Genomic DNA, 25,594 nt, shown 5'->3' with positions numbered 1-25,594 from the left:
CAGAACCCCTGCTGCTTTCCTGAGTCTGCGTTCTGCTTTTGGGTCCACAGACACAGTTGCTGTTTGCAACAGATTTGACTAAACTCAATGTAAAATCTGCACAACTGTAAAACAGCATTGCCGCTCAGTTTTGGTTCAGAATATTAGGACTCTCTCTGTTGGGTCTTTCATGCCACCTAGAGGTAAAGAGGGATTTTAATCATTATGCAGCCAAAAGCTTTTACATAACCTTCTACTCCAATGAGCTTGAGGGTTCATTATCAGCCTTAGAAAGAATAAACTTTCTTTTTTTCAGTTTTTCTGTTTCAGTGCAAGCCCACAGGTCTTTTTATATTCACCTTAGAGATGTCAATTGAGTGTGCTGTTACATGACAAGCCTCATTTTATTGTCTTCCATGGATGAAAACAGAAACTGCGTGTACAGAATGGTAGTCACATGCAATACAAAAATATGAATTTTTACAGTAACATAAAAAAACATGTATTGGCCCATTCTAAAAATTGTACAGCTTTTATACAGTATTTTATACATGAAAAAAATATAAATATATATACACATCTGTAATAGCCATAGCAGTACCTATTCAAAAATGTTGTGATGTAGTTTTACATATAAAATGTTTATACAAATATTAGAAGAATCATGTTAATTTGCTATACATTAAATAATGTATGTACATTACATACCATTGGATTTGCAACACAACATTTACCGCAATCTTTCACGAAGACCAACCCTACGTATTCCAACACAGTACGCTCACTCAGTCGCACGTGCACCCACACATAACACATAAATACAAGCACACCAACTGAAGCCAGCAATCACAAACAGTATGCACAAGCGCGCACAAGAGGTAATGTATTAGGAAGATATAGGACACTTTTGCGCCAGGTTCCTGATTTTTCTTTTCTTTTTTTCTTTTTTTGCGCAGAGAATGAAACCACTCAACTTCTTGAAAGAAGGATCTTTCTAAGGAACTCATATTCGTATAAAGTGCACTTTACACTTCAATGGATGGACGCTATTATTAAAAAGTCTTTAATCATAAATAGCCAGCATTATTCTATTCCCGTGTGGATTGTGAATGATGAAGGGAATAATTCACCTGTTACGTTTCTATTCGACCGTCGTTTCGCATACAGTGCCCCGTTTTCAAACGCATCCAATGAACAGTGAATTTAACAGGTTATACTCCAAAAACGACAAGTGAGCATATCACACCGTCTGAGCCTCTGAGACCCTCTGAGAGAATAAAAGGAAACACTGCAAATATGACTATTCAAAAACCAAACTGAACAACAACAGAAAAAGAGATCATGATTTTTTTTTTTCTCCTGTTGACAAAGTGCAAATTGTGTCTAGACATGGGCAGGTGAACGTCTCAGCACATGCCATCATACACAACCATTAAAAAAAAAATGAGGGAGAGGAGCAGAGAGGCAGTTGGTTCGAGAACATCAGTCAAGCAGCATGTCAAACCTGTGTCAAACCCTCAGGGAATACAGAGATAAACGAAGCGGTCCATTTGGTAGTAGGGTTCGTTTTATGTCCAGCAGTGTGTTTGTTTGTGTGCATGTGTGTTTCAGAGAGAGAGAGAGAGAGAGAGAGCCGTGTGGTCAGGGCCCAGGCGAGAACAACCACATCACAGCAGCACAAAGAAGGTGAGCTGGCCAAGGACAGGGCAGCCATCAGCAGGCACAGACCACAGCACACCAGTCAGTCTCAGCATGGACACCACAAGCCAGTTATTCACAAGCCTCAGAGTCCCCGAACAACATTACAGAACAAAACCCAAAAAAAGGAAGGCAAAGAGATATTAGACGAAAAGGAGGGAAAGCGTGGAGGACGATGGTGGTTGTCCCCCACCCCTCGCCGCACCTCAGTCCACCGATCCTCTCTTCCCAACAAGAAAACGCAACGGTTAGACATGGAAGATCAGACTGTGGATTAGTGGAAGCAGTGTCTGTTTCAGGCAGAGGCAATGCTTTGATCAATCCTGTAAGAGTTAAGGATTCAGGAGCATGCAAGGCAGACCCAGGCTTTGTTTTGCATTGCTTATGTTTCAGAGTAACTGCTACAACCTAGATTAGAAAAGAGAATAAGAAAAGAGAGGAAAGAGCAAAGGAAAACACAAACGTTAGACGGTTAGTGAAAGTGGAACAGGCTTACAGTGAAGAAAGCATCATTTGAAAAGCAGCAAGATATTACCTATGTGTAGATTAGGCTTTGCAAGTTTAATCGACAGCAAAGATTAATTTCACCATTTTATTTACAAGGAGAGCTCCTTAAGACGTTTGTATTGTTTTCTTTTAAAGAAAACATATGTCCCTCATCATCCGGCTAAACAAAACCGGCATTTAACCATTTAGGATCAATAGTGAAGCCCTCGACTAGTGGTTTTTAAACAAGAAGCAGAAAACAAGTGGGAAAGCAAAGCTGTACTGAAGCCGTGTAAATAAAAGTGATGAGTGTGTGGCTGCAGAAAGTGAAAACACTGGGTAAAAAGAGGATGAAACCCGTTCTGATGCAGCAATGGACAGGATTACTGCAAAACCAATGAAGATAACAACAAACAAGGTAAAAACAAGGGTGGTTGTTTCACACTTTGAACAGCCGCTCTCAACTTAAGATGATGTGGCACAAAAAGGCCCATATTTATGCTCTGATGACAGTGAGCACAAGAAAATGATTTAACTGTGATCACACAGTTAACCAACAGACTGCTACGGTTTCACACATGTGTGAGGACAGAGATGAAGTGCAGTTTTACAGTTGTGTATATCTGCCATGACACGTTTTGCTCTCCCTGACAGCCCTGTTTAAGGAACTGATAAATCGCTATGACAACAAACCATCATATCATGTTGCTCATGACATAACAAAACTCTAAATATATGAGATGGTGACAGTTCAGCCCTTTTTTCTGTCTCCAATGGGTCATTTCAACAGTGTTGTGTGATGAAGAATAAATTTAACTTTACGATTCACATCTACGTATAGAGACCACAAAGTTCACATTTCATTTGAGAACAGTAGCTGAGAGGATCTACACTACACCATGGTGCAGTGACAGAGAGCATTTGGTTTATGTGACGGTGAGCAGAAATGATGAAATACTTCAAACCTATTTATCTTGTTTTATATAGAAAATATATCAAACAAATGAATCCCTGAATGAAGCTCATGAATAAATAAGACTATGTAACCCCTAAAGCTTAAAAAATTCTGCTTCAGTTTGGAGTCACTGACTTAATAGGATCATCACTTACAAGCCATTGTACCACAAGGAATCAGAAAATACACAATAAGGATTAAGGAAACTTTTGTGTGTGTGTGTGTGTGTTTGTTTTCACATGTCCAGTGTCTTCACATCGTCCTTCCCTTCTGGATACCTACTCTGCAGACTTCCAGAAGTGTCCCGGGTGGGACAGCCTGCGGTTGAGTTTGGGCAGCTTCTCCAGCATGTCGGCCAGCTGGGTGAAGGTCGGCCTCTCTCTCAGGTCGTACGCCCAGCAGGCGGAGAGGATCTCCTGAGGCGACAAACCACTTAGGGTTAATGCACCTGACAGAGCACTAAGCCATGCACTCACTGGACTGTGCACTATGAATGAGGATCGATCTAAAAAGTTTCACAACATTTTGATATCTCTGCATCAGCAGACCATGGTTGATTATTTGCCACTCACGCAGAACAAACATGCACTTTCCTGAATGACTGACACACTTTTCATTCTACTCACAGTGACCTCCTTGCCCAGGCTGATCTCGGCCAAGACCTTCTTTATGCCCTCTCCGCTTCCCACCTGCCAGATGGTAGCTTCCACAGGCTGGTTGGTGATTGGCCAATCCCTAGCTTGAAGCTCATACCAAATGGTGCTTAAATAGGGGGGAAGCAAAAAGAATGATTATTCTGTCAAATGATTAAGTCTCCTAGTAAAATAAGCTCTTTTAGGTCTCCAGAGCTACTTACTACGGTAAGTGTTTGTGAGCGTGCAGAGCTTACCCAAAGGCATACACATCTGCTGCGGTGGAGAAAGGAAGGCGGTCCTCATTGTTACCTGGGCTCATCTTGCGCACAATCTCTGGTGCGAGATAACAAATCCAGCCATGTGGAAGTTTTAGCTTATTCTCACGCCTGGAGAAAAAAAACAATAAAAAGGCACACATTTTTCAGTAACAAAAAAATCAAACGGAATGGAAAATCTGAGAGGAAAGACGCATTAACGAGAGTGGAAAAAGCATTAGCTAGACACAGTCCATCTCAAACCACTGTGTAACAAAACAGCTATTCATGAAGCCCCACGCAAAGGAAGTGCAGAATTAGCAAACTGTTCAAAATGCACTTCAAAAGCAAGAGTGTGCTGGAAATGATTCAGATTTTACAAAAAGGACATTTCCGTCAAGAGAGACGCCTGAAGCAGTGAAGTCGCTGTGGACCTCAGCAATTATTACAACCCCCCGTCCCCCACACCGCCCCAACCCCCCCTGCCAGGTAATAGTAGTGTGGTGTGAACAGCACTTTGTTTCTCACCTCCCCTCCTGAACAACTCCAGAGATCCCAAACAGTCCAAAGTCTGTGATGACGACTTTATTGGTGTCATGAAAAACGTTCTTTGACTTCAAGTCTTTGTGAACAATGCCTTTAGCGTGCAGGTAGCCCATTCCCTGTATCAGAGGACAAACGGTGACAGTTGTCATACAGGCTCAGAGGTTAATGAAGAGGATGAAATCTCATAAAAATCTAATGAATCAATAAGAGGTTTGAAAAGATAAAAAAAGGAAACATTTACCTTTACAATCTCCTGAGCGATTTGTCTCGTCTTATTAATATCCAAAGTGTTTTTAGTGTCTCTAACAACTGAATACAGTGTCCTCCCTTTACAGAAACTGTGTGGACAGAGAAGAAAACATTAGATATGAGATTTTTAAAAAAGACACATATATTTGGGTTAAAGTCATTTTAGAGGTGTGTTTGATATTTCTGATCTCACCTGGTGATGATGGCTAGGTGGGGTGGAGCCATGCAGGCCCCCATGAAGAGGACCACATTCTCATGCCTGGTCTGTCTGTAGTTCATCACCTCCTTTTTAAAGAGCTTCAGATGGTCCTGATTGTTTCCATCGATCTCAAGAAGTCGGATAGCTACTTCGCCATGCCACCGACCTTTATGCACTTTTCCCCAGCGCCCCTGCACGAAAGAAAGAACGCTTTCACCAAAAGAGCCTTTTCAGAGTGTCATAAATGTAACTATTATTATCCATCTCAGATTCCTCACCTTTCCTATGAGTTCTCCGAGGTCCAGCTGTTCAAAGGGGATGTCCCACTCCTGAAGGTAGACACTGGTCTGACTCGCCTTTCGGGAGATGGGGCCCTTCCACTGGTTCCCCCGAGAGCTGGGAAGGTCATCCAGCTCATCGCCGTCCAACTCCCCGTCTGAGCCCACGTTCATCCGGATCTCCTCCCCGTCATCCTCATCCTCTCCTTCATCCTCATTCTCCTCCTCATCTTCCTCATTCTCCTCCTCTCCCTCTGGGTCTTCATCTTCAACCTCAATTTCCTCCTCCCCTTCCTGCAAGAGTGTGGGGATTTAGTACTCATATGGCTTAATCATCAGTACAGTATACAGTATACAGTATCTTCAAAACCCTGGGAATATATTTACTGTTAATGGAGGATGTCTTCAACTTTGCATTGCTGTCTTTTGTCAAATTCTTATGTCAACAAGACTCTCCTGGTTAAATTAATAACACTGCAACCTCAGTGTGATCACACCCAAACAGGTCGGCCTGGTTGGTGAGTGACTGAGTAATGAGTGTGACCCATGCTGCCCTGCTTTGACAACTGATATTCAAAGCTTTGTCTAAGGTTATCGTTTTGCATCCAGTGATAACAGCCCTCTTCTTTCCAAGGTAGTTAACACTGGTTATTTCTCAGTAATGACATCTGAGTCCTTCAGTTCTTCAGAATGTGATGCAAGATACATCTCAGAAATGTGACTCCTAACAAACTCATTATACTGACAGCAAAAGCGAAACAAAGCAAAGTGTAGTTTACTACACACGCATGTTGCAACATTACCTCTTCGTCTTCGTCTTCCACCAGCTCAGCGTGTATGTCGTCCGCTGACTGCTCTATCTCACTGCTGTGATACGAAGAATTGATATGAGCAAAATCCACGAAGAGCTAAATAATCAAACTACTGTTTCACCACTGAATTTAAAATAGCTTGATTTTTTTTTGTTAATATAAATATCTTACACAGTGTCTTGTAGGACATCAGAGTGCAAATTAGCAGGACTGGAGACATCTGCGGAGAAAAATGAGATGGTTTTGGAAGGAATGTACAGAGAAAAACTGCTTTCTATTTTCTATTTTTGCCGTTTTTTTTTCCCCCCTTTAATAAACCCTCATGGTCCACCACATACAGGACATGACTGTTCATGCAATTTCCCACTACCACCAGCAGATGGTGTCAAAAGGCTGCTAAGTGTCAACATGCAATCCTAGGGCTGACACACAGTCAAAGACAGCCACAGTCACTGCTACAACCCTGAAAGCAAACATGCAGAGGACAGAGACAGCTGCAGGGTATTGGAGGTTTGGAGAGTGGCATGATGGGACACTGGCAATGCAGCGTGACATTTTGGGACCGTCAACTCACCAGGGAAGATAAACTGCTGTCTATGCTGAAAGTAACAGGCAGCTTTTGCAAAAAAGAGAAGGGGAAAGACCATCAAGCATGACACAGATAGAGACACTCTTGGTTAGAAAGACTTTGAATTAACAGATCTTGTAAAAAAAAAAAAAAAATTAAAAAAAATAAAAGCACAGTTGTTCTTCAGTGTTAATGACATACGGAGAGAGAAGAGGAGAGAAGTGTGTGTGAGGCCCGTAGTATTACATACTATTAAGCTGGAACAGTTATTTACGAACGAAAATCTGTATAATGAGGAGAAATCAAGAGTCTAATGCTAGCATGCGCATTTCAGTATGTGCACTATGTGCATCTGTATTTGTGTCCTCCTGTGTCCGAGCTTACCTGGGAAGTTGAAGCGACTGTCCCGATGACCTTTGGGCGAGGGGTTGGGCGGTGGAGTGGCGCTGGGGGGGTTGCTCTGCTGGAAGGGTGCCGGGGAGGAAGGTGTGGATGAAGTGGTGGAGGACGGATTACTGCTGGAGTCCAGCTGGTTCAGCACTGGAGGATGGTCCTGGTGGATCAAGGGTGGATACACAAAACACTCATCAGGCCTGACAGACGATGGTCATATTTTATTTTAGACGTCTTCTACAGCTTCTGCACTTAATTTGAATTCAAACTGCAGAAATCATGTATAGTTTCAAGGGAAATATGGCCGGTTGCACCACGGCAGAAAGACAGATTGCTTGATGGCATAAAATGGGAAGAGCGTCACTAATCTTAGCAATGTTTTGTAAGGGCAGATGGTGGAAGTGCTGAAAAGCTTTTCCTCTCCAAAAACAAACACACGTAGAATGAGATCAGGCAGAAACAGAGGTCATATGTGTGACAGGAACCATCGGGGATTATGGCAAATATGGTCTTAATTTTTATAGAGTGCTGGTGAAAAGGCTTAAGTCCGGCACTTTAGTGAAGTTTGCATTGTTAATATAAAAAGTGTCATATCAATTCATTTGTCCATGAGTCAGCACTGTTTAAAATGACTACAGCGATGCTTACGTACTGTAATGCAGAACTCCTAAGCCTTTTATTCACCTTTTTGGTAATGGCCTTAGGTAGTGTGCCAAACTGCGGTGCTTCCGGCGGCCGGTCCACAGGGTTGTTTATATCAGACGGAACAGACTCAGTCCTCCGAATTTTGGCAACTGGAACAGAAATGGGTAATGTTAGGATTTTTGTACATGGATGAGTGGAAAATATACTGCATGTCCATCAAGTGCAGACTGAGGATTAAACAAAACGTACTTGGTAGAAAGGAGATTCTGCAGGATGGAGCTTCCTTTGTGCATTTGTTGTGGCACTTTAACCTGCACAGAAAGTAAGCAGCACATGAGAAACCCAGTGGTGATCAGCACATGGCACCAACACTCATCAAGTCCGGATCAAGATCTACTCAAGGTTTCAGGCTCCCCAAATGTGAACTCACACGTGCCCCAAAGGCACCAAATCAGACCCTGACAGAGCTTCCTCATGCTACTATTACAAAGTCTCAAACAGTAAAAAAATAATTTCAAGTAGATTTAAGTGCCCTTGAAACAGAAAGTGCTCGACTCACCGACAGTGTTTGCACTTAACCCCAAACATCATGTTCTTCTGGCACACCTGACATGTCTGGGACAGCCAGGACTTGGTCGAAAACCTAGGCAAAGACAAGAACTTCTGTTAGACCTGCAGTATTCCAATATGGCAGAGTTATTTAGCTTGTTTTATTTACTATGAAATAAGCTGAAGAACATATTTTGTGTAAAAGAAAGATCTACCTGTGTGTGACCGCTAGGCCTATGTCCCTCCTCACTGCTTGTGGGGAGCTGCGATGCACTGCTACGTTATCTATCCAAGGAGAAAGAGATGGAAGGAAGGAAAGAAGGGGAGACATATTAAGAGGAGGTTTGGCTTATGCTGAGAAACACTGGTATCCAATGAAGTGACACCTGAAGCTAATCACATATAATACGGAGCATTAAAAGATTTTGTCACTCAGACAGGGTCAAACCACATTTGGGATGTGATTTCCACACACAAATGATTGTGGAGCATGAACACACACTCAAATACATGACTGTGTATGAAATAAAGAAAAGTAATTTTTGACTATTTCTGACATGTCAAACATGCAGATCAGCAAAATAAAAATGTATACACGTGAACGACTCACTCTTGATGGTGCTGTGCTCTTCCAGTAGGGTGGGCGTGCCAGGCAGGGTGTAAGGTGCTGTGGTGGCGGCTGGGGTGACTCCAGGGGTACGCGCAGACATGGCAGGGTAGCGAGACGGCAAGTCCTCACATCCATTCCCGTTGACTTGCATATTTAGGAATAACTTATTCTTTCTAACACATCTGAAGAGAGGGAAAGCAAAGTAAAGTAGTAAAAAAAAAAGAAAGAAAAAATAGAAACGGAGTATCTGTAGGTTCCTGTGAAGTCGCGAAAACGAGACTGGATACCACAGCACCTCCACAGCATTGCTCACACCCTATAGTGTATGATGCAGATTATGTAAGGGATAGAGAGAGGCACGTTGGGGTGCCTAAATAGCATTGGCATGGGATAGCCAGGGTGACATCCTTAACTCCCAGATTGAGCTCACAAGCACCAAGGAGTGCCAGTTCTTCGGTTTATACGCACACAAACACATGCACATACGCACGTGAGTAATCACAGTAGGAGGAACAAACCATTTGTCTAAGTTTATCCTCAGCTCTGTTCAATCAGCTATCAGACCTGTGACCTGGATAAACTAGCAGGATTGTCTGGGTGTGCATTAGAAGTCCAGAATCTATGTCAGGCGTATTTACTTCTGCCTTTATCTGTTTTTTTTTTTCTCCAGTAAAGCTTTCCATAAACAGACAGGATATGATGGATAAACATGTGGCTTGTTGTGTGTGTGTGTGTGTGTGTGTGTGTGTGTGTGTGTGTGTGTGTGTGTGTGTGTGTGTGTGTGTGTGTGTGTGTGCATTAAATCACAAAAGCGAGAGAGAGAGAGAGAAAACTGAGGGGGAGAGGGAGAGAGATTGTGTTTGTCTTCCCACCCCTGAGCATTAGTCCTAGGAAATACTTCCTGTTTTGACATGACTCATAATCTCTGGGAATCTATGTACGGATTAGCTCCACTCATACAGTGAGAGCAAAGGAGCAACAGGCAGCATGTGAAAGGATGTGAAAGAGGAAGAGGGAGAGAGAGAGCGCGAATGTGGATCTAAGCGAAGCTCTGGTCTTGTACTGACACCGTGTAAGACTGAGGCGAGAACCAACCACTGGACAGATGCTTTCAGGGAAACTGCACCAGAAACTGTTATTAGGGTGATGGGGAAAAAAGAGAACGCCACAATAACCCATTTACTGTGATACTACCATGATCGTGCATATTTGAGTGGGACACAGCACCCTCTACTTGCTGCCTTCATTTCCCTATTGTGTGGTAATTGTACAAGTTAAATGTTTAATTTTACAATGCTGAATATTCATCTCTGTCTATCATAGCCAGAATAAAATGAACATTGGACCTACTTGTGAAAAGCAGCGGGCGAAGTGAATTTTGTAACGGTTTGGTCTGAGCACCTACTTGTTGGTGGGAGGGTCTTCAATGCGGTTGCCCAGCTGAGACTCGTGGCTTTTGCTGCGCGTCAGGGTGATGTTGGGAAGCAGATGCAGCACTTTGCGGGAAGGAGGTGGAGGCGTGCAGGGCGGCTTCAGTCGGTGACGCCTCTTCGAGGGTGGAGTTATGGGTGGGGTGGAAGCGTGTCCGTGAAGCCGAGCTGTGCGAGCTAAAGACATGGGGAATGGATCTGTGAGGGGGCTTTCACTGTGGATATGCGATGCCAGTGCCTCGGGCGTGGGTGCCGCTGACATCGAGCCTGAGCGGGGATGAGGGAAGGTGGCGGAGGGTGTGGATGGGGTGGACTGGATGGTGGATGGGCGGGCAAGAGGTGAGGGACTGTGAGGGCGGATTGAAGTCCCCAGGCTGGTGAGCTGGTCTGCAGTCAGTAGTGAGCCGCTGTCCCTCCTGGTCGGCTCAGACAGCCACGGACTGCCGTCTTCCCTCAGTTCACCTCCTGGACAGGAGTCAACACAGACAAAAAAAAAAAAAAAAAAAAAGACTAGTAAAAAACACATGGACAATACAATGTGATGCACTGGATCAGGGAGGCTCTCATGGACACAAACACACATACCTGATTCAGTAGCACTCTTCAGACAGGAGAGGGCAGCACTGAGCCTGGCACATTCTTCTGAGCTGGACCCTAGTCTTCGCATTGTATCCCTCACCTGAGCACCTGTCATCTGCAGTAAGGCATCCAGGGACAACTTTGCTTCCACCGCCTGCAGAGGAGCAATACAAAGAAAAAGAGATGGTGAGTAACGGTTCAAGGACGTGCAAAAACACAATAAATATACATGATATAGCAAAAACAAACAGCAGGAATGGAAAAATCAGTTATAATGTATAAATAGTCATAGGGCTGATCGTGACTATTTGCTAAATATTCAGAAACAAGATGTATATTAAACCCAACCCCCCTGTCTTGTATCGAAAACTTACCACCACGAGTGTGGGCATAACAGAACTGACATTTGTGTCGGAGGAGAAAACACAGAGACTTCACTTGAACTTGTTTATATAATATCAAAATAAAAAGAAAAAAATCTGTAAGTCCTCTAACACTTCAGTGGCCTCGGCATCATGGCCTGTGGTAGGCTGACACTCAGCATGTTATGGTACTAAATGCACTGTTCCCAGAAATGAGCGGTAATCCTGATTGTTTGTGGTATTTCAGATACTACGTCTTACACTATTCTACTGTCTGAGAGTCAGCTAAGTGCGTTTAGATTCAAAACAAACACATCTGAGCGATGGATGAAATTAAAGTGAAGCCTTCAATAAAATGATCACTGTGTAGAGGTGAAAGAAAATTTGACAAAAGCTAACAGGAAGTAAACAAACATGTAAAGTAAGTGGATATACAGATCATGATATTGTGCAAGTAGAATATTCCATTGGTAAGGGAGACTAGCCAGCACTGACAATAAATTAAGGTAATAAGAGCACAAAGGTTTGTTTATTTCATAATGAAGAAACAGGTATTACTGAGAGAGAGCAACAGGGTGCTAGATGAGTTTCTTCATATTATTATTTATAATAATTAAAAAAAACACTGGAGAGAGTGACTGTGATCCTCTCGATATCAAAATCGTAACTTTGACATCACATTACATGATTATTATTTAGTTAGATAGCCGTAACAGGCTGTCAAACAAAGACCTTTATTGAGGCTAATATTCTCACAATTGTTAACCTAGTTCCATTTACTACCGGCTCTCATAGTAAAGTATTCAGGCCTTTCTCTGTTTCCTCTCATGTCCTCTTCCTATCAGCATTTTATGAGCCTTTTTAGAATAGCTGAGGAGCAGCAGGGGGTTAAAGACAGAGGCCGTATGGATGGAGACCTAAAAACCCAAGGTACATACTGTTTATTTCATGTTCATTTTCTGGGAGAACGGACAAAAAGACAGCACAAACAACAATTCATGGATCACAGAAGGAAACGGGGGCTTGTCAAGTGATTGTACTGCGATTTTAGGATGTTGCTTTTTTTTTTTTTTAACATGGGAAGTACGCAATCGCTTATCAGTCAGGTTAAACCCTTGCTCTGAGAGGGCAAACACTGATCAGAAAACTAGGGCAAGCTCCCACACTCATGTGTACACTGTAAGCAAAAGGAAGTGCACACACACACACACACACACAATTATGAGGGTGAGTAGTATTCAAAAGTGGCTGTGGGCCCTGTGCTCCTCTCCCACCTCCTCACCCATAAGAACATTACAATTTTAGCACCATGAACGACACAGCTTGCGTACATGATTGCTATACTGGGGTCTCCTTGATACAGTATTACTGGACAGATTTTTTTATGGATGTGTACACAGCGATTAATATCACATTGTTGCTGAATCTACATATTACGTCAAGTGGGTTTTAGTTAATATGGGCCCCTTACTGATACACACACTGTAGTTTAACTAAGCACTGAAACTGTAAAAACACTTCTAAGTGTCAATATACAAACTGAGAAGTTAAACTGAGAAGTGTACTCGGGGGGGAAAAAAGTTAAATTCAATTTTTGGTGACGTTTTACAATTTCGGAAAGTTTCCAGACTCACACTGGCCCGGCTCAAAATGCTTTGGCAACTTTTACTAGCAACCAACCACCCGCGTTAATCGAGATAAGGCTACTTATCAGAGCCACAGACAAATTTAATTAGTTCACAGAAGGACACACATGCTCATTTAAGCAGCTTGCCAACATGGCATCTGCATGCTTGCATAACATTATGCAATACCTCACTGTCAGTTGCGGCGTATGAGCAGAGAGGTGGAATTCTAGTGTTAGAAAAAAAATAACAACAACAAAAACACCCATTGTAAGGTTTTTGGACCATCCATTACATAATCTAGCCCTCATACTATGGAGTGAAGTCATGCTTTGTAGAAATCTAAATCTAATCATGTTTGATCTAAATGGGTCATCAACATGCCATGACGGCTCTACATCTTTTGGGAAAGCCCCACTGGTATACAAGATATACAAACGAAAGCCTTTACTACGCTATCGAAAAACTCCTCCTCCTTTCTAGCGCGCGGCTAAATTCTTTGAAGGGAAGGCGGTGAGGTTTAAACTGCAAAGCAAACAGAGCGCTGAGCATGAAAGATATGACTAAACACAAGACAGAAGTAATCAGATATGGAGCAATTCTGCGAAACAAAATAAAAAGCATGCACAAGATTTAGACATATTAAAGAATAACAAGTGTGGGAACATTTAAAATAAGCAGATCAGAGTTAGCTCTCAACACAAAGACAAACAAGACGAGATCAACACAAACATGCAGTAGCTGAGAGGGATTTCAACAGTTTACAGCAGCACAGGAAGGGGAGCCAGTGGAAGGAGAGAAAATTACAAAATATGACAAACAAATCATGTGGTGGAATGACGGTTACACCAAAAATGTGAAATAAGGAAATGAATGGATGTGATTTTTTTTTTTTTTTCTCAGGAGTGTACAGGCAGCTAGTTGCAGGGTGCTGGTTGCAGGTGTCAGGGAAAGCGTTGGGCCAGAAAACAGCACCTCATCTGCTAACACTGTGGCTTCTTGTGCAGAGAGCACAAGCATATTTAGTGCAATGCACTTAAAAGTTTAAGAATGGAACACGAACAATCTGTCTTGTGAGTTAGAACAAGACAAATAAAAACCACAGCAATAAAAGTACTGCACGCAGCAATGGGAGCAGATTCCTCATGATCGAAAGTGACCTCTTTTCTTTTTTTTTTTTTTTTTTTTAGAAGCAAACATTTATAATCCAAAATGCCTGTATCGATAATGGAACTTTCCTTTGGGAAACCTCTCTGTTATGACCCTTGCTGCTCCACAGAGAGTCCAGGGAAAGCTGAAGATTAGATATCGCTCAGCAGGACGCTTGTCCGTCCAGGGTGTTGACTCACCCATATTAAACATATCGCTGAACTCAGGCTCTCAGTGTGAATGTTATATCCTACAGCGCCACAACTGGGCAAACCGACCACCATGATACTTTTGGTGTCACACATCACATCATTTTCATAGACTAACACGAAACTGAGGCAGACCTATCTTATCAGGTAATCAGGCTAATCAGGTTCATCTCCAACGCGGCCGATACAACCACAGACACATGGTTAATATAGCAGTGCAGCTGTATACTTCTCCATATTACATCTGCAGCACTGTGAGGTATCAATCATGAATCCTAACACATAAATATTTCACATTTACAACCAGAATAACTAAGCAATGATCCTCAGCGTTCATGTTTAGACAAATCCATCAGTTCAAGATACAGATTCAGGGAAAATCATATGTTCCCAATGACTGGAAAAATTTGAAGTGCAAGAGATACAGTCGGTAGCTCTGATAAAGATTTTCATTTAAACAGTTTAAGAGATCAATTCAGAGAGTTTGTTCTCATCTGCAGAATAGATTACTGTCGACTGAGCAATGAATTTCAAAGCTGAAGTTAAGAGCGGGTGAAAAATGAAAACCAACAATTAAACATTCCTGAGATATTTCAGGTTTAATTCTTGGATAATTGTATGTGATACACACACAATTATGTAGAAATGTTCCACTCCAGTAAAGAAAAAAATTAACTGATAAAAACTTTTCTTACAGATACTTCAGACTTCAACAAACATTTTGTATGGAGGAATTCCTCACTCACTTGTATAAAAGCCACTCTCCAGTCTCACTAACATGGCATAAAAGATATAAATGGCAGTAGGCTGGGAGCTAGATTGTTTAGGCAACCAAGAGAGGTTTGTTTAAAGGAGGACAAGAATATCTTGTCTAAGTGATAGTAAGCAGTCACTTTACTTGACATATTAGTCTCATGAAAAACGTTCTGTATATTTCCATGAGAATGCAACTTTGGAAAAAGGCTTTTTTTCAGAATTAATCAGTTCCAGTTCAGATTTGCTGCGGCTGTCTGCAGTTTAAATACCATGATCATAAAAATGACTGAGCTTCTTTTTTAGAAAGGCATTTTTGATGGTCACTGGTAAAGTATTCCTCATGGACATGCGAGCGGGGACTGAGTACACACACTGAATACAGATAAATGTGACACAAACGTAGCCGCCCAGGCCGCAGAGAGCAAGAGACGCTTGCGTTTGCACGAACCAACGCGACCTACCTCGATGAGCTCCGGTCGCAGGTTGATGGTGCGTAGCCAATCTCGTAGGTGTGGGTAGCTGTCCAGGGCCTCTGGCCTCTCTGTCTCTGGCACTTTCTGCTTGCACTGCAGCTGTTTACAGATGTATTTCATCAGCTTCACCTGCAGGGAGCAATAGAGAACACAGCGTGGATGGGAGGGGCAGGTTAGAGGGGAGACTCACAGCTTGTGCGACGAGCTACAGCTAAGGAGCAGGCCTTCGCTGAGGAGGATATCTGTCAGAGCTCTGTTGTGCTGGCAGTGGAACTGCTTTTTGCAAAGGGCCTTTAGTGAGATGACACAAAGAAATATACAGCATATATTTTATTGTAACTGCTATAGCATGTATGATTTAAGATTTTCTAAATAAGTGTCTGGTGGCTATTGCTTTAAAGAAAAACATCCAATAAAGCATTATCATCACCTCATTTGATTCAAACTACAATATATTTCCCATCAACCGATGCCTTTTCAACACAATAAAGGCGAACCTGATGCAAGTGACTGTTTTTTTTCCACTCTGAACTCAATGTACCTGCAGTAATGAGTCCAGTGTTTGTTTAACCCAATTTCCCAGTGCCCCCAGTGCACAAACCAGTTAATTAGATATGAACAGCTATTATTATACAGAGGAACAATGAGCTGGTCATCTAATGAGAGCATCTGCGTTGCTGGCACAAGGAACAAGGATGCGGCTTAGTGACATCAAGGTTCTCAGTGATGGAGGACGAGTGCCATGTAACTTTTTTTAATTAATTTTCCAGTTAGGTACTGTACTGTCGTCACCATCACTCTAAGAAGACATGGCACAGAATTCTACCTTTGTACCTTTTTTTTTTTAAACTTAAGTACAAACAACTTAATGATGCATGACATAAAATGTGTTTCGGATTCAAATTGTGGACATGTGCCCGGCGGAGGGCAAAAACAGTTAAGGACAAAGCTTCCTTCCTTCCACTCCTGCCGTCTCCTCCTCCTCCTTCCCCTCTCCAGAGAGCATCCCCAGCATTTCCACACTCTGGTGGCTCTGCTGATGAAGCAGGGGGGAGAGAATGGAAAAGAGATGAGAGAAGAACAAGAGAAGCGTGCCTGCTGAGGGTGGTAGCTTTCTGACGCACAGTAACCCCCTCTCTCTCCGGTCCTATTCTCAAAGCTTGCATTTGCTAATCAGCCCATTAATGACGAAAGCCCCGATGAGACCTTTGCTGTAGTGTCCCATGACGTGGGACACATTATTTAACGTCATTAGAACATCCCAAACCCTGCTTGAAAGCTAGACTTTGCCCTACCTACGTACATGATTACACCAGATTCTTTTACTTTTTCGTCTCAAAACACTCAAAGTCTCCACAAACGACGTATAGATGTGTGAGACTTTGCCCCAACGGTTTCCAAGTCACTGTCAAGTGCAGTGGTCCTGTGAGTAAGTATTACAATGAACACCACGGTATTGGTTTGCAGCGGTCCACGTTGTACAGCTCAGCACAGCCGTATAGTGTGTCTCCTTATCTCACGGTCTATCTGTAAGAGTCCATTACAGCAGGCAGCACCTTCAGATGAGCTGTGCAACACCAGCTAGCTCTCGACCTGCCGCATACCTCTCGAGTGCCTGCGCAACAATGAGGAGCGCATGTCTTTCTCTGCTCATTCAACTTTCTCCGTGACACATCCACTCTCCAGCCGCACAGAAAGTCATACAGCCCCGCTAGTCTCAGTAAGTGCGGCCTTGGGATGTAAAAAGGCTGCTTCGTGGCAGCTAACAAAAGCATCTCCTGTGTAGGCCAGAGCGATGAAAGAGAGAGAAAGAGGATGGAAAGGAGGTAAATGCTCTCTGTGTCTGCTCTGACAGCTGCTATTCTGCTCTGCAATTACCCGATGCATTGAGAGCATTATAAAATAATAAAACAGAGCGTAATAGTGATTGTAAACTAATAAAAAGTGTTCAAAACTTACAAGCGATTGTAAAAGCTGCTATATGTTTGGTCTAGTAGATAATGATAAACACAAAATAAACATACACACATACAGAAATACTTTTCAGACTTTACATGTCAGTGCCTCAACAACCTTTTCTCAGTGTCAGGCATTTAACTGGTGTGTTTATCTGGTGTACTGGTTTAACATCCTTTTAGTTGCATGTATTTGACTTTTGAGGTAAGACCATAACAGCAGCTCCTTCTATGGGTGGAAGGGTGAGATAGCCCGTCCCCTACAAATCAAGATTACACAGCTTCACAGATCATTCACTGTGCTTCCACTCACCTGTCTGAAAATTACTGTGACTTAGTGAGATCTGGACTAGCAAGGCCAACAGCCAAAGCCCCTGTACTCGATGTGGCTAATGAGCTAGCCTCCTGCTTTTACCTCCCTATACACTAGTGCAGTCCTGTGACGTCAGGTTACCTAGCAACCCCTCTTCTGAGTCGTCAGCAACATTTCAGTGGGATTTTCCCATACATGTGAAGCACAGAGCTCAGACACAACACATCTCAACATACAAATGTCATCATGTGTCTCCACAGGACAATAACTATAGTAGCTTCGAAACATGGCCAAGATTTTTATCCTCACACACACAGACACACAGACACACACACACACACAGACACACACACACACAGCGTTTATGTTAACCTATTATCATCCTAAATAAGTAAGGTGGACAGGATTACACAAGCACACAAGTCCCCAAATCCCTATCTGATTTCAGTAATGTGCGTATTTGTGCTGGGAGCACAGTCAGGCACATCAACAAACCAAGAGATAATGGCAGGCCCCCGTTGCATATTATTTTTGGTGCAGAGGGGAGAAAGCAGTGTTTGACGTGTGGCCTGGAGGTGGGAGGAGGGGGAGGAGAAATGGCGTCAGAGCCCACCTGTCAGCGGAGCTAAACAACACCATGGCAACGGCCTAATGCTGCATGGAGATGAGTGACAGCCGGTGTGTCAGCCACCAGAGAGAGCAGAGGAGTCCCAGCAGCGGCCTGCCTGACACAGCAGACTCGGGGAGCAGATCCCACTGCTCCAATTCTTTTCTCAAGGCTCTTGCTGACACAGCCACTTTGGTGCACCTGCCAAGGATAGTATGGCCAGTCTGAGAACTGGGAAACAACGCTCGATCCCAGAAAGTGATATTTGCTCAGGAAGGTCAGTTCAGTAAAAATGCACATTTCTTGTTGTCAGAGCAGACTCACTGAACATGAACACTCCTCAATCCAGTCACACTGACAACTAGTTTTTTTTTTTTTTTGGAATCAAACAAAATGTATAGATTGAAAATTCAAAGTGAAGCAAAAGCAGGAATCGTGTTTTTGTTTGTAGCATGTAGGCTCCTCTGTCTTTACACAAGGCAGCCACAGTCAGTGTCACAGCCATCGTGGAATGTGGCAGCAGCAACCGAAGCTGAGAGATAATGCAAATTAAACGCAAATTTTTAAAACTGCTTTCCAAGGAGGCATTTTTATAAAGGATTGTGCAAGCAAACCATGGTCAGCAGGCTGATGTTTTATGGCGTGTGCACAAATTAATCTACACATAAAAAATGATGACAATGTCAAAAGACAACAACAACAACAAAAAAAAAGAAAACACAATGGGACCAGGCAGGCCTTGTTATGCAGAGGTCAGGTCACATGGACTTTTTAGTGTGGTAGGGTGGATACACATGTTTGACAGTCCCAGACAATGGCCTGCTGCCCCTCCTCCATCAGTGTGAGATGACCCCTACACTTGGCTGGGGGGAGGTTGGGGAGTGTGTGGTTGTGCAAGGTTAGTGCTTATTCAAGCCTTGACAGCCTACACATAGACAGACGAACCACTGGCCTTGTTTAAGCTTACACTGTGACTTATCTGAGAGAACAACATGTGGTCAGAGGAGCCTTTTTCAAATATCTCAAAACAGATACTGGTTTTTAATGTGACTGCTGATAATATACACGTTTTTTTTTTTTTATATCATGGGAAGATGCAAAAAGAGTATAATGAAAGTTTAAAATTAAGGGTATCTTGTTTATGCCAAAAAAAGGAAATACTTCATTATAATTCAAGTATAATAAGTTTTCATATATAGCTACAGCTTAGTATAATTGTAACCATTTCAAACAGACACACTAACTAACTGCCATGTGATTTGGAGTAAGGGCAAGCAACTCTGCCCCCCCCCACACCCCCCCCACCCCCCCCCACCCCATTTTCCACAAAATAAGTGCAGCAGACCTCAAAATTACAGGATGTAATGCAACTCATCCTGAGTCAGTTTAAGAATAGATCAAGGCCTGCCTACACTGTTCAACCATCCTGATTTCCACATCGTGCAGTCCATTCTTACAGACTACACCACCAGTGATAGAAAAAAATAATAATAAAATAAGGAAACAGAGACAGGGTCAGCGTTGCTACAGTCATTAGAGTTGTGTTTCCTTTATACCCTAATGTGTGCGACATTCTCCATTGTCTACTCCTGGGCCCCCTGACAAACACAAACACACACACACACTCCCACACACACACACACACACGAACACGCAGCGGTTGTCATGTCATAAGAAGCGGCCCAGCGGATTGGCTTTGATTCTCCCCTCCCCTTTCCTCCCTGCTCTCCCCTCTTGCACAGGCTCCTTGCGCGTCATTTGATTTTCTTATTTAACAACCAACCCTGAAAACGCGTAGGAAGAAAGATGTCTAAATATAGATGCAGCCACAACAGCTCGCACCACGAGCACACAGCAAACTCTCTCCAACACCGTGAGGAGACAAAACAGAGTGACGCTTTGCTGTTTGCTGATCATTACAGGGAGCAATGATTAAAAAGAGGAGAGGGTGAATTGCTTTAATGTAAACACTTACAGCTATGAATAAATATTTAGCAACACTGGACACTTGTTTATGGCTGTGGAAAACACAGAAGAAAAAACACTTGTAGTTTCCTGGGTGTTTTTAAGTTGATGTTATTAAGTGTCTGGATTATCATCAAACTGATCAGGATCTGGTTTTAAAAGAGACAAGCTACTAAGGCACTAAAGCAAAAGTCAAGAATACATAAAGAGCTACAGTAAAAGTAACACAGAGGCAGCATGAGAGGCAGCAGAGACCAGGCTGAGTGGGATTAACATGTGAAAAGTGAAGTACCAGTTAGCACTCCATTTGAGAGGCCAGTATCATTATCCTCTCACTGGCAAGGCTGAAAAAACACACAGTTCAAGTGGAATAATAAAGCTCTCTCAATGAAAGTATAAAGTGAGTTCAAGCCTCTCTTGATTGCCCTCCAGTGCAATATGGGAGTGATACCCATTTGCACCACGAGTGTGACAACTGCTTTGACCTCATACGGTTCGCTCAGATTTGTTACATGAATTTAAAGTGGCTTAAAGCTTTTGTAGTAATGACATCTGTCATGTCTGAGTGATTTACACGGGATCTCCTGGACGCTGATATGGGAGTTGCAAGCTGGTGTGTCTGCTAGAATTTCACGACCATGGCAAGACTTTTAGGGCTATTTTCACGCTCCTCACATCAGCAGTCAAGGTTCAGACACAGTGGAGACAGGTTTTAGGGATGTCTTGTCCTTGTCTGAAACAGAACACCTGGCATATTGGCTGAAATTTGGAATTATAAATGGTACCAGGATCTGTAGGGTCAGCTAAAATCTATGATCTAACTCTCCAATCTCCCCAGTCTGCTGACTTTAAAATATATGAGGCATGCAAAGTATAAAAGAGGGCGAAAACAAGAAGTGAAAGCGCACACTTATGGCAAGATGAAGTTTCAAAACAGCGTGCCAGTAAAGACATAGGAAGTAAGATTGTTGATCTATGCCCTGCCTATGCCCTGCTTGAAAGATTGTGTTTGAAAGTTATGAAGATCAGTAATCATCAGCTGATCTAAAATCCCATTGTTAATAAATGTTTACTGTTCTCCACAGAAGAAATTCTCTTTTCAGGGTGCTCACAGGTAAAGGACAGCTAAATAACTCTAAGTATGAAGCTGACAGCCTTTGAACACATTTCTAAAAATTCAGTTTAAAATGTCACACAAGTTTTTAAAAGGGAGAAAAATGCATATGTTGATAAACGGCAACTTAGACCTTACAAGCTGCATAAATTTCTTGACAATCCTAATTTCAAGACAATCCTCTCCATTGCTTTTTTTTTGTTAAATCTCTGTTTAAATAGTCGCGACTGCCTCAAATGACAGGAAATTATTTTCAAAGCAAGAATCTACTTGGTTTGATCATTAAGTATTTCCAAATGAATGAAAAGCAAGAGGAAGTGCTCACACATTCTGCACTCACCCAGCAAATGTGGCATACAAGATGTAGAAAATGAAGAAAATGACAAAGAATGGTGCCACAGTCAAAAACTAAAATTTAAGTTAATGGATAAATAGAATTAAAAGGGACACCTGTAACTATGGTAAAGGTAAGATACTGTGCAGCACAACCTATACACTCACTCAACTGAGTAAGAGATACCACAAGAATAACAAACTGATATTTTCAACACGTCTCAAGAAAAAAAAAAAGCAACTGACAATGACAAAGGCTCACACAGCTCAAATAAGAATCTATGCCAAACCTCTGCAAATTAATCAACAATTCTGCTGACACAAAATGAGACCAGCATCAAAATATCAGTTCAAGACATGTTTCTAAAAGTTTTCACTTGAGCTGTGACGTTAGAAATTGCTTAGAAATAGTTTAGCCATTACGGAAAAAGTACAGTTAGACTAAGCTCAAATAAAATACAAATAAATAGCCCCAAGACACTACATTTATCTGTGCTGTAAACTATTAAATGTCTACTGTACCTCAATGCAACAACTAAAAGCCAGTGGGCACTGACAGAGGATGTCATCATTATACAATGCAGTTTCCCACTACAGAAATGGTAAGCAGATTTGTGTGAGTTCAAAGCAAAAGTTACAGTTGTTTAGGTGCTTAAGGTACAAAAGGGAATGATACTGCACCTTGCTAAACCACAAACTGGCGAAAGCTAACTTGAGGTAACCAGGCCCAATGTTAGCACTTCTGACTTTCAGGGATACAACCCCCCCAAACAACGGCCTCACAACCACAGGAAGGAGACGTCAGGGCAGTTTTTCGCAGCCTTCAAGAAACGTGTGTGACCAGCACGGCCTGTCCATTGTCACGTAGAACAATGCCAGTTGCAAAATGCATCTACAAGACAGCACACCTCAGGAAGTACTCTGCCAAATCACGTCCTGTTCCACACAGTGACGAGGTTTGCATGACAACAAATGAAGACGAGTTAAAGCATGTAGAGGAGGGAATGCCGTGAATTTCGCTTTGCATTTATTTGTACAAACTATTCAAGCAGACTATGTTCGACCCAGACATGCCTTAGCTTTTTAAGGGAGGTATTTGGAGATCCTATGATTTTGCTTTAGAAAACAAAGACGGGACGAAATGCTAAGTTCAGCAAACGAGCTTCATTGTCAACGTACAAAAGCAGTGGGCTGGGGGAGTCGGGGGTTAGGGGGGACTCAAATGGACAACTACTAACATGCGAACTGATCTGGTCTGGTTTCTATTTCAGTTAATACTTTGAATTTTTCATATAATGCCAGGGCGTCTTTTCTTGAGCCTGTGAAAATGTGTTCCCACACAGGAGCTTGCCAACTTACACCTGATGCCTGCCAGCCAGCGAGGGAGCTACCGAATTATTTTGTAGACATTCATACTATCCGACTGGATGAAAAGCTGCACCAAAAAACACAGGACTGCTTTGTCATCTCTACCCTGTTCTGAGGTATATCTTTTTTTCTCTGCAGACTTTTTCTGCCACCACAAATACAAATGCATATTGCCTTGCTACTTGTCCTGCTGAGGCTAACAGTCAACAAATAACAAGATTACAGACACACTGTAACTTTGCAGCTAAATAACATTGCTTTGATCTTCTAACCCTCTTCATCAGCCACCATTCTTGACCATTTTGAAGGTCACTTAAAAACCAGTTCAGCCAGGCTTGCTGTGTGGCTGAAACCAAATGCTCTGAGCTTTCTGGAACATTAGTTTTTAGGGGCGACGGCACAATTGTTCGTGGGGTGTTCGGTTATACAGAAATAAAACAGACATGGATAATTGATAGCCTCTAGCCAATCAGGAGTGAATATTCCTTTTATCCAAGGTATAACGCTTAAATAAACCATGAGCCAGAAAACCCATTTACCATTGTCTCTACAATGTCAGTATGTCTGGAGCCGGTTCCAAAGACACAATAATCTACCTGCTACAAGTTCACATTTGTAGGCATTAAACTTGTAATATTCTGCTGCTTTTCACAACTTCATGTCTCGCCAAAATGTACTGTACCAGCCTTTTTATGCCCCCCCACCCCCCACTACCACACACACCAACCCTCCTCAGTAGAAGCAAGGCCTGTTGTCCCCTCATTGCATTGTTACTAACAACATGAAGCTGTACTTTCCATGACTGGATTCCTTCAGTCATCTTGCAGCTGAGAATATCACAAAAACAGTGTGTGACTGTAAACATCCCATGGGTGGAAACATGCAGGCCTGAGCTAAACAAACGCTAGTGAAAAGGACTATATCAACATTACTACAGCATTCACATAGTGTGAATCATAGGAATTATGATTTTTTTTTTATTAATAGGAAAACACTTCACATAAAAGGTACAATTTGAGTTTCATGCTGAAGAACATTTCCAATCTGCATCTCAATGTTTTGAAGAAATATTTTATAAACGTGCAAGGTGATGGCAGAAAGGCCTGAAACAGAAAAGACTGTGTGCATCCTTTGCTGCTGCCTGCATGCTACCATGCATGACTTCTCTATTGTACTGCCTACTATAGTATGATATGCTGAGGCCCTACAAAGCCATGGCTCTTGCGCATGGCAATGTCAAGTCATCCCAACACGACTGAGCTGAATCTGCATCCAGATGCAGGAAAGCAGCGCATGTATCAGCCCCGCTTGCTTGCCTGCCTGCCTGCCTGCCTGCCTGCTCACTGCTGTGGAAACATTCAAACACATGGAACACGCTGTACATTTTCGTTTTTATATTTGTCTTTGGCAGGCCTACGGTTCACACACCAGATCCTGTGCAGAGAGCAGAGCACGGTCACATAAAAATATAATAGCAGTATCTGGTTATTGAATGTGTGCCATTAGGCCAGGCTGCATTCAGCTGCACAGCACGGTGCTGTGAACTATCCGAGAGGCTCCTGACAAATATTTCCACCTACAGAAAGAGGTCACACAAATAACTGGATCAGGCACCACTGATATCTCGGCCATTTAGGGATACGCTAGCGAAACAATGAAGCCCCACCGCACTGGGCACAACTTGAATACATATATTTTGCAGCCTCAATGCATCGAGCCTGGAGTATATTGTGAGCGACAAAATGTGCTCGGCTCACTGATACTCAGTGATAGGGCGCCTCGCTTGCAGCCAATATTCAGCCTATATATGAGGCGGACGTAGCGTTAGGGCTTCATGACTCCGCAATTTGCCTAGACTGCTTTCTACAGCAGGACGGGGTCTCTTTGACATATGTAAAAAGCTCGTTACCTCTAAAGTGCGTATTTCTTGCTGCGTGAGGTCGTTGGACGCGGCGCATTTGGTCCGTAGCCCCTGTAAACTGGAGATGGAGATATCAATCATATTCTGGATGAGTTCGCATTGATGTAGTGCGGCCATCGCTGCGCCACCGCCAGTACCCCTCTCCGGCTGATCATCACTCTCGACCATCTTCCCACCTTTAACAGACACACTATCCATTCCTCAGCATTGGGCACGGCTGGAAGGGCTGGAGTCAAACTGTTAAGCTCAAATAAAACATATGCAGCCGTCCAGCGACGCAGCGACCTATTGTGGAAGTTAGCTGACACCAAATGTCCCCCAGCTCCCAATCTGGAAAAGTCAGGATGAAAACTAAATGTTATTTCTTCTTCTTCTTGCTATACAAAACAAGCTGCTCGACGGCAGCCCGGGTAGCGAAGCGGTCCACTCCGGTTATGCTCGACTTGTGTTTTCAGTCCGTTCAGGCTACCGACGAGTGGATACTCCACCGACAGCTCTGGCAGAGGCTTTCACCGTCTGTCAGCTGTTGGGAACATCATTGGGGCGCGGCGCAGTCTGGGAAATGAAGTCACATGGGTC

General features: G+C 42.9%; 1 protein-coding gene across 4 annotated transcripts; it reads right to left on the bottom strand.

Annotated features, from left to right (window-relative positions):
• Window positions 1–370: 370 nt before the first annotated feature.
• Window positions 371–25,522, bottom strand: ksr1a (kinase suppressor of ras 1a). 4 transcript variants are annotated; one of them, XM_041051276.1, is made up of 21 exons: window positions 25,192–25,522; window positions 25,004–25,073; window positions 15,428–15,568; window positions 10,872–11,019; window positions 10,262–10,751; window positions 8,857–9,038; window positions 8,462–8,531; window positions 8,257–8,340; window positions 7,947–8,008; window positions 7,737–7,846; window positions 7,044–7,212; window positions 6,666–6,707; window positions 6,263–6,311; window positions 6,083–6,146; window positions 5,280–5,573; window positions 4,996–5,192; window positions 4,795–4,891; window positions 4,536–4,669; window positions 4,008–4,139; window positions 3,745–3,880; window positions 371–3,534 (listed from the first exon to the last, which is right to left on the bottom strand). In XM_041051276.1, the coding sequence occupies exons 3-21, from the start codon at window positions 15,557–15,559 to the stop codon at window positions 3,397–3,399; spliced, it is 2,730 nt and encodes a 909-aa protein (XP_040907210.1). In that variant the 5' UTR covers window positions 15,560–15,568; window positions 25,004–25,073; window positions 25,192–25,522; the 3' UTR covers window positions 371–3,396. The 4 variants fall into 4 exon arrangements, with proteins under 4 accessions (XP_040907210.1, XP_040907207.1, XP_040907208.1 ...); XM_041051273.1 differs by having other exon boundaries at window positions 25,004–25,522; XM_041051274.1 differs by having other exon boundaries at window positions 10,262–10,748; window positions 25,004–25,522.
• Between the last annotated feature and the right edge of the window lie 72 nt (window positions 25,523–25,594).

The sequence above is a fragment of the Toxotes jaculatrix genome, chromosome 12 (assembly GCF_017976425.1).
Source record: "Toxotes jaculatrix isolate fToxJac2 chromosome 12, fToxJac2.pri, whole genome shotgun sequence".
In the NCBI taxonomy this organism is placed as follows: Eukaryota; Metazoa; Chordata; class Actinopteri; family Toxotidae; genus Toxotes; species Toxotes jaculatrix.
This window is presented reverse-complemented; position numbering and strand designations above follow the sequence as displayed.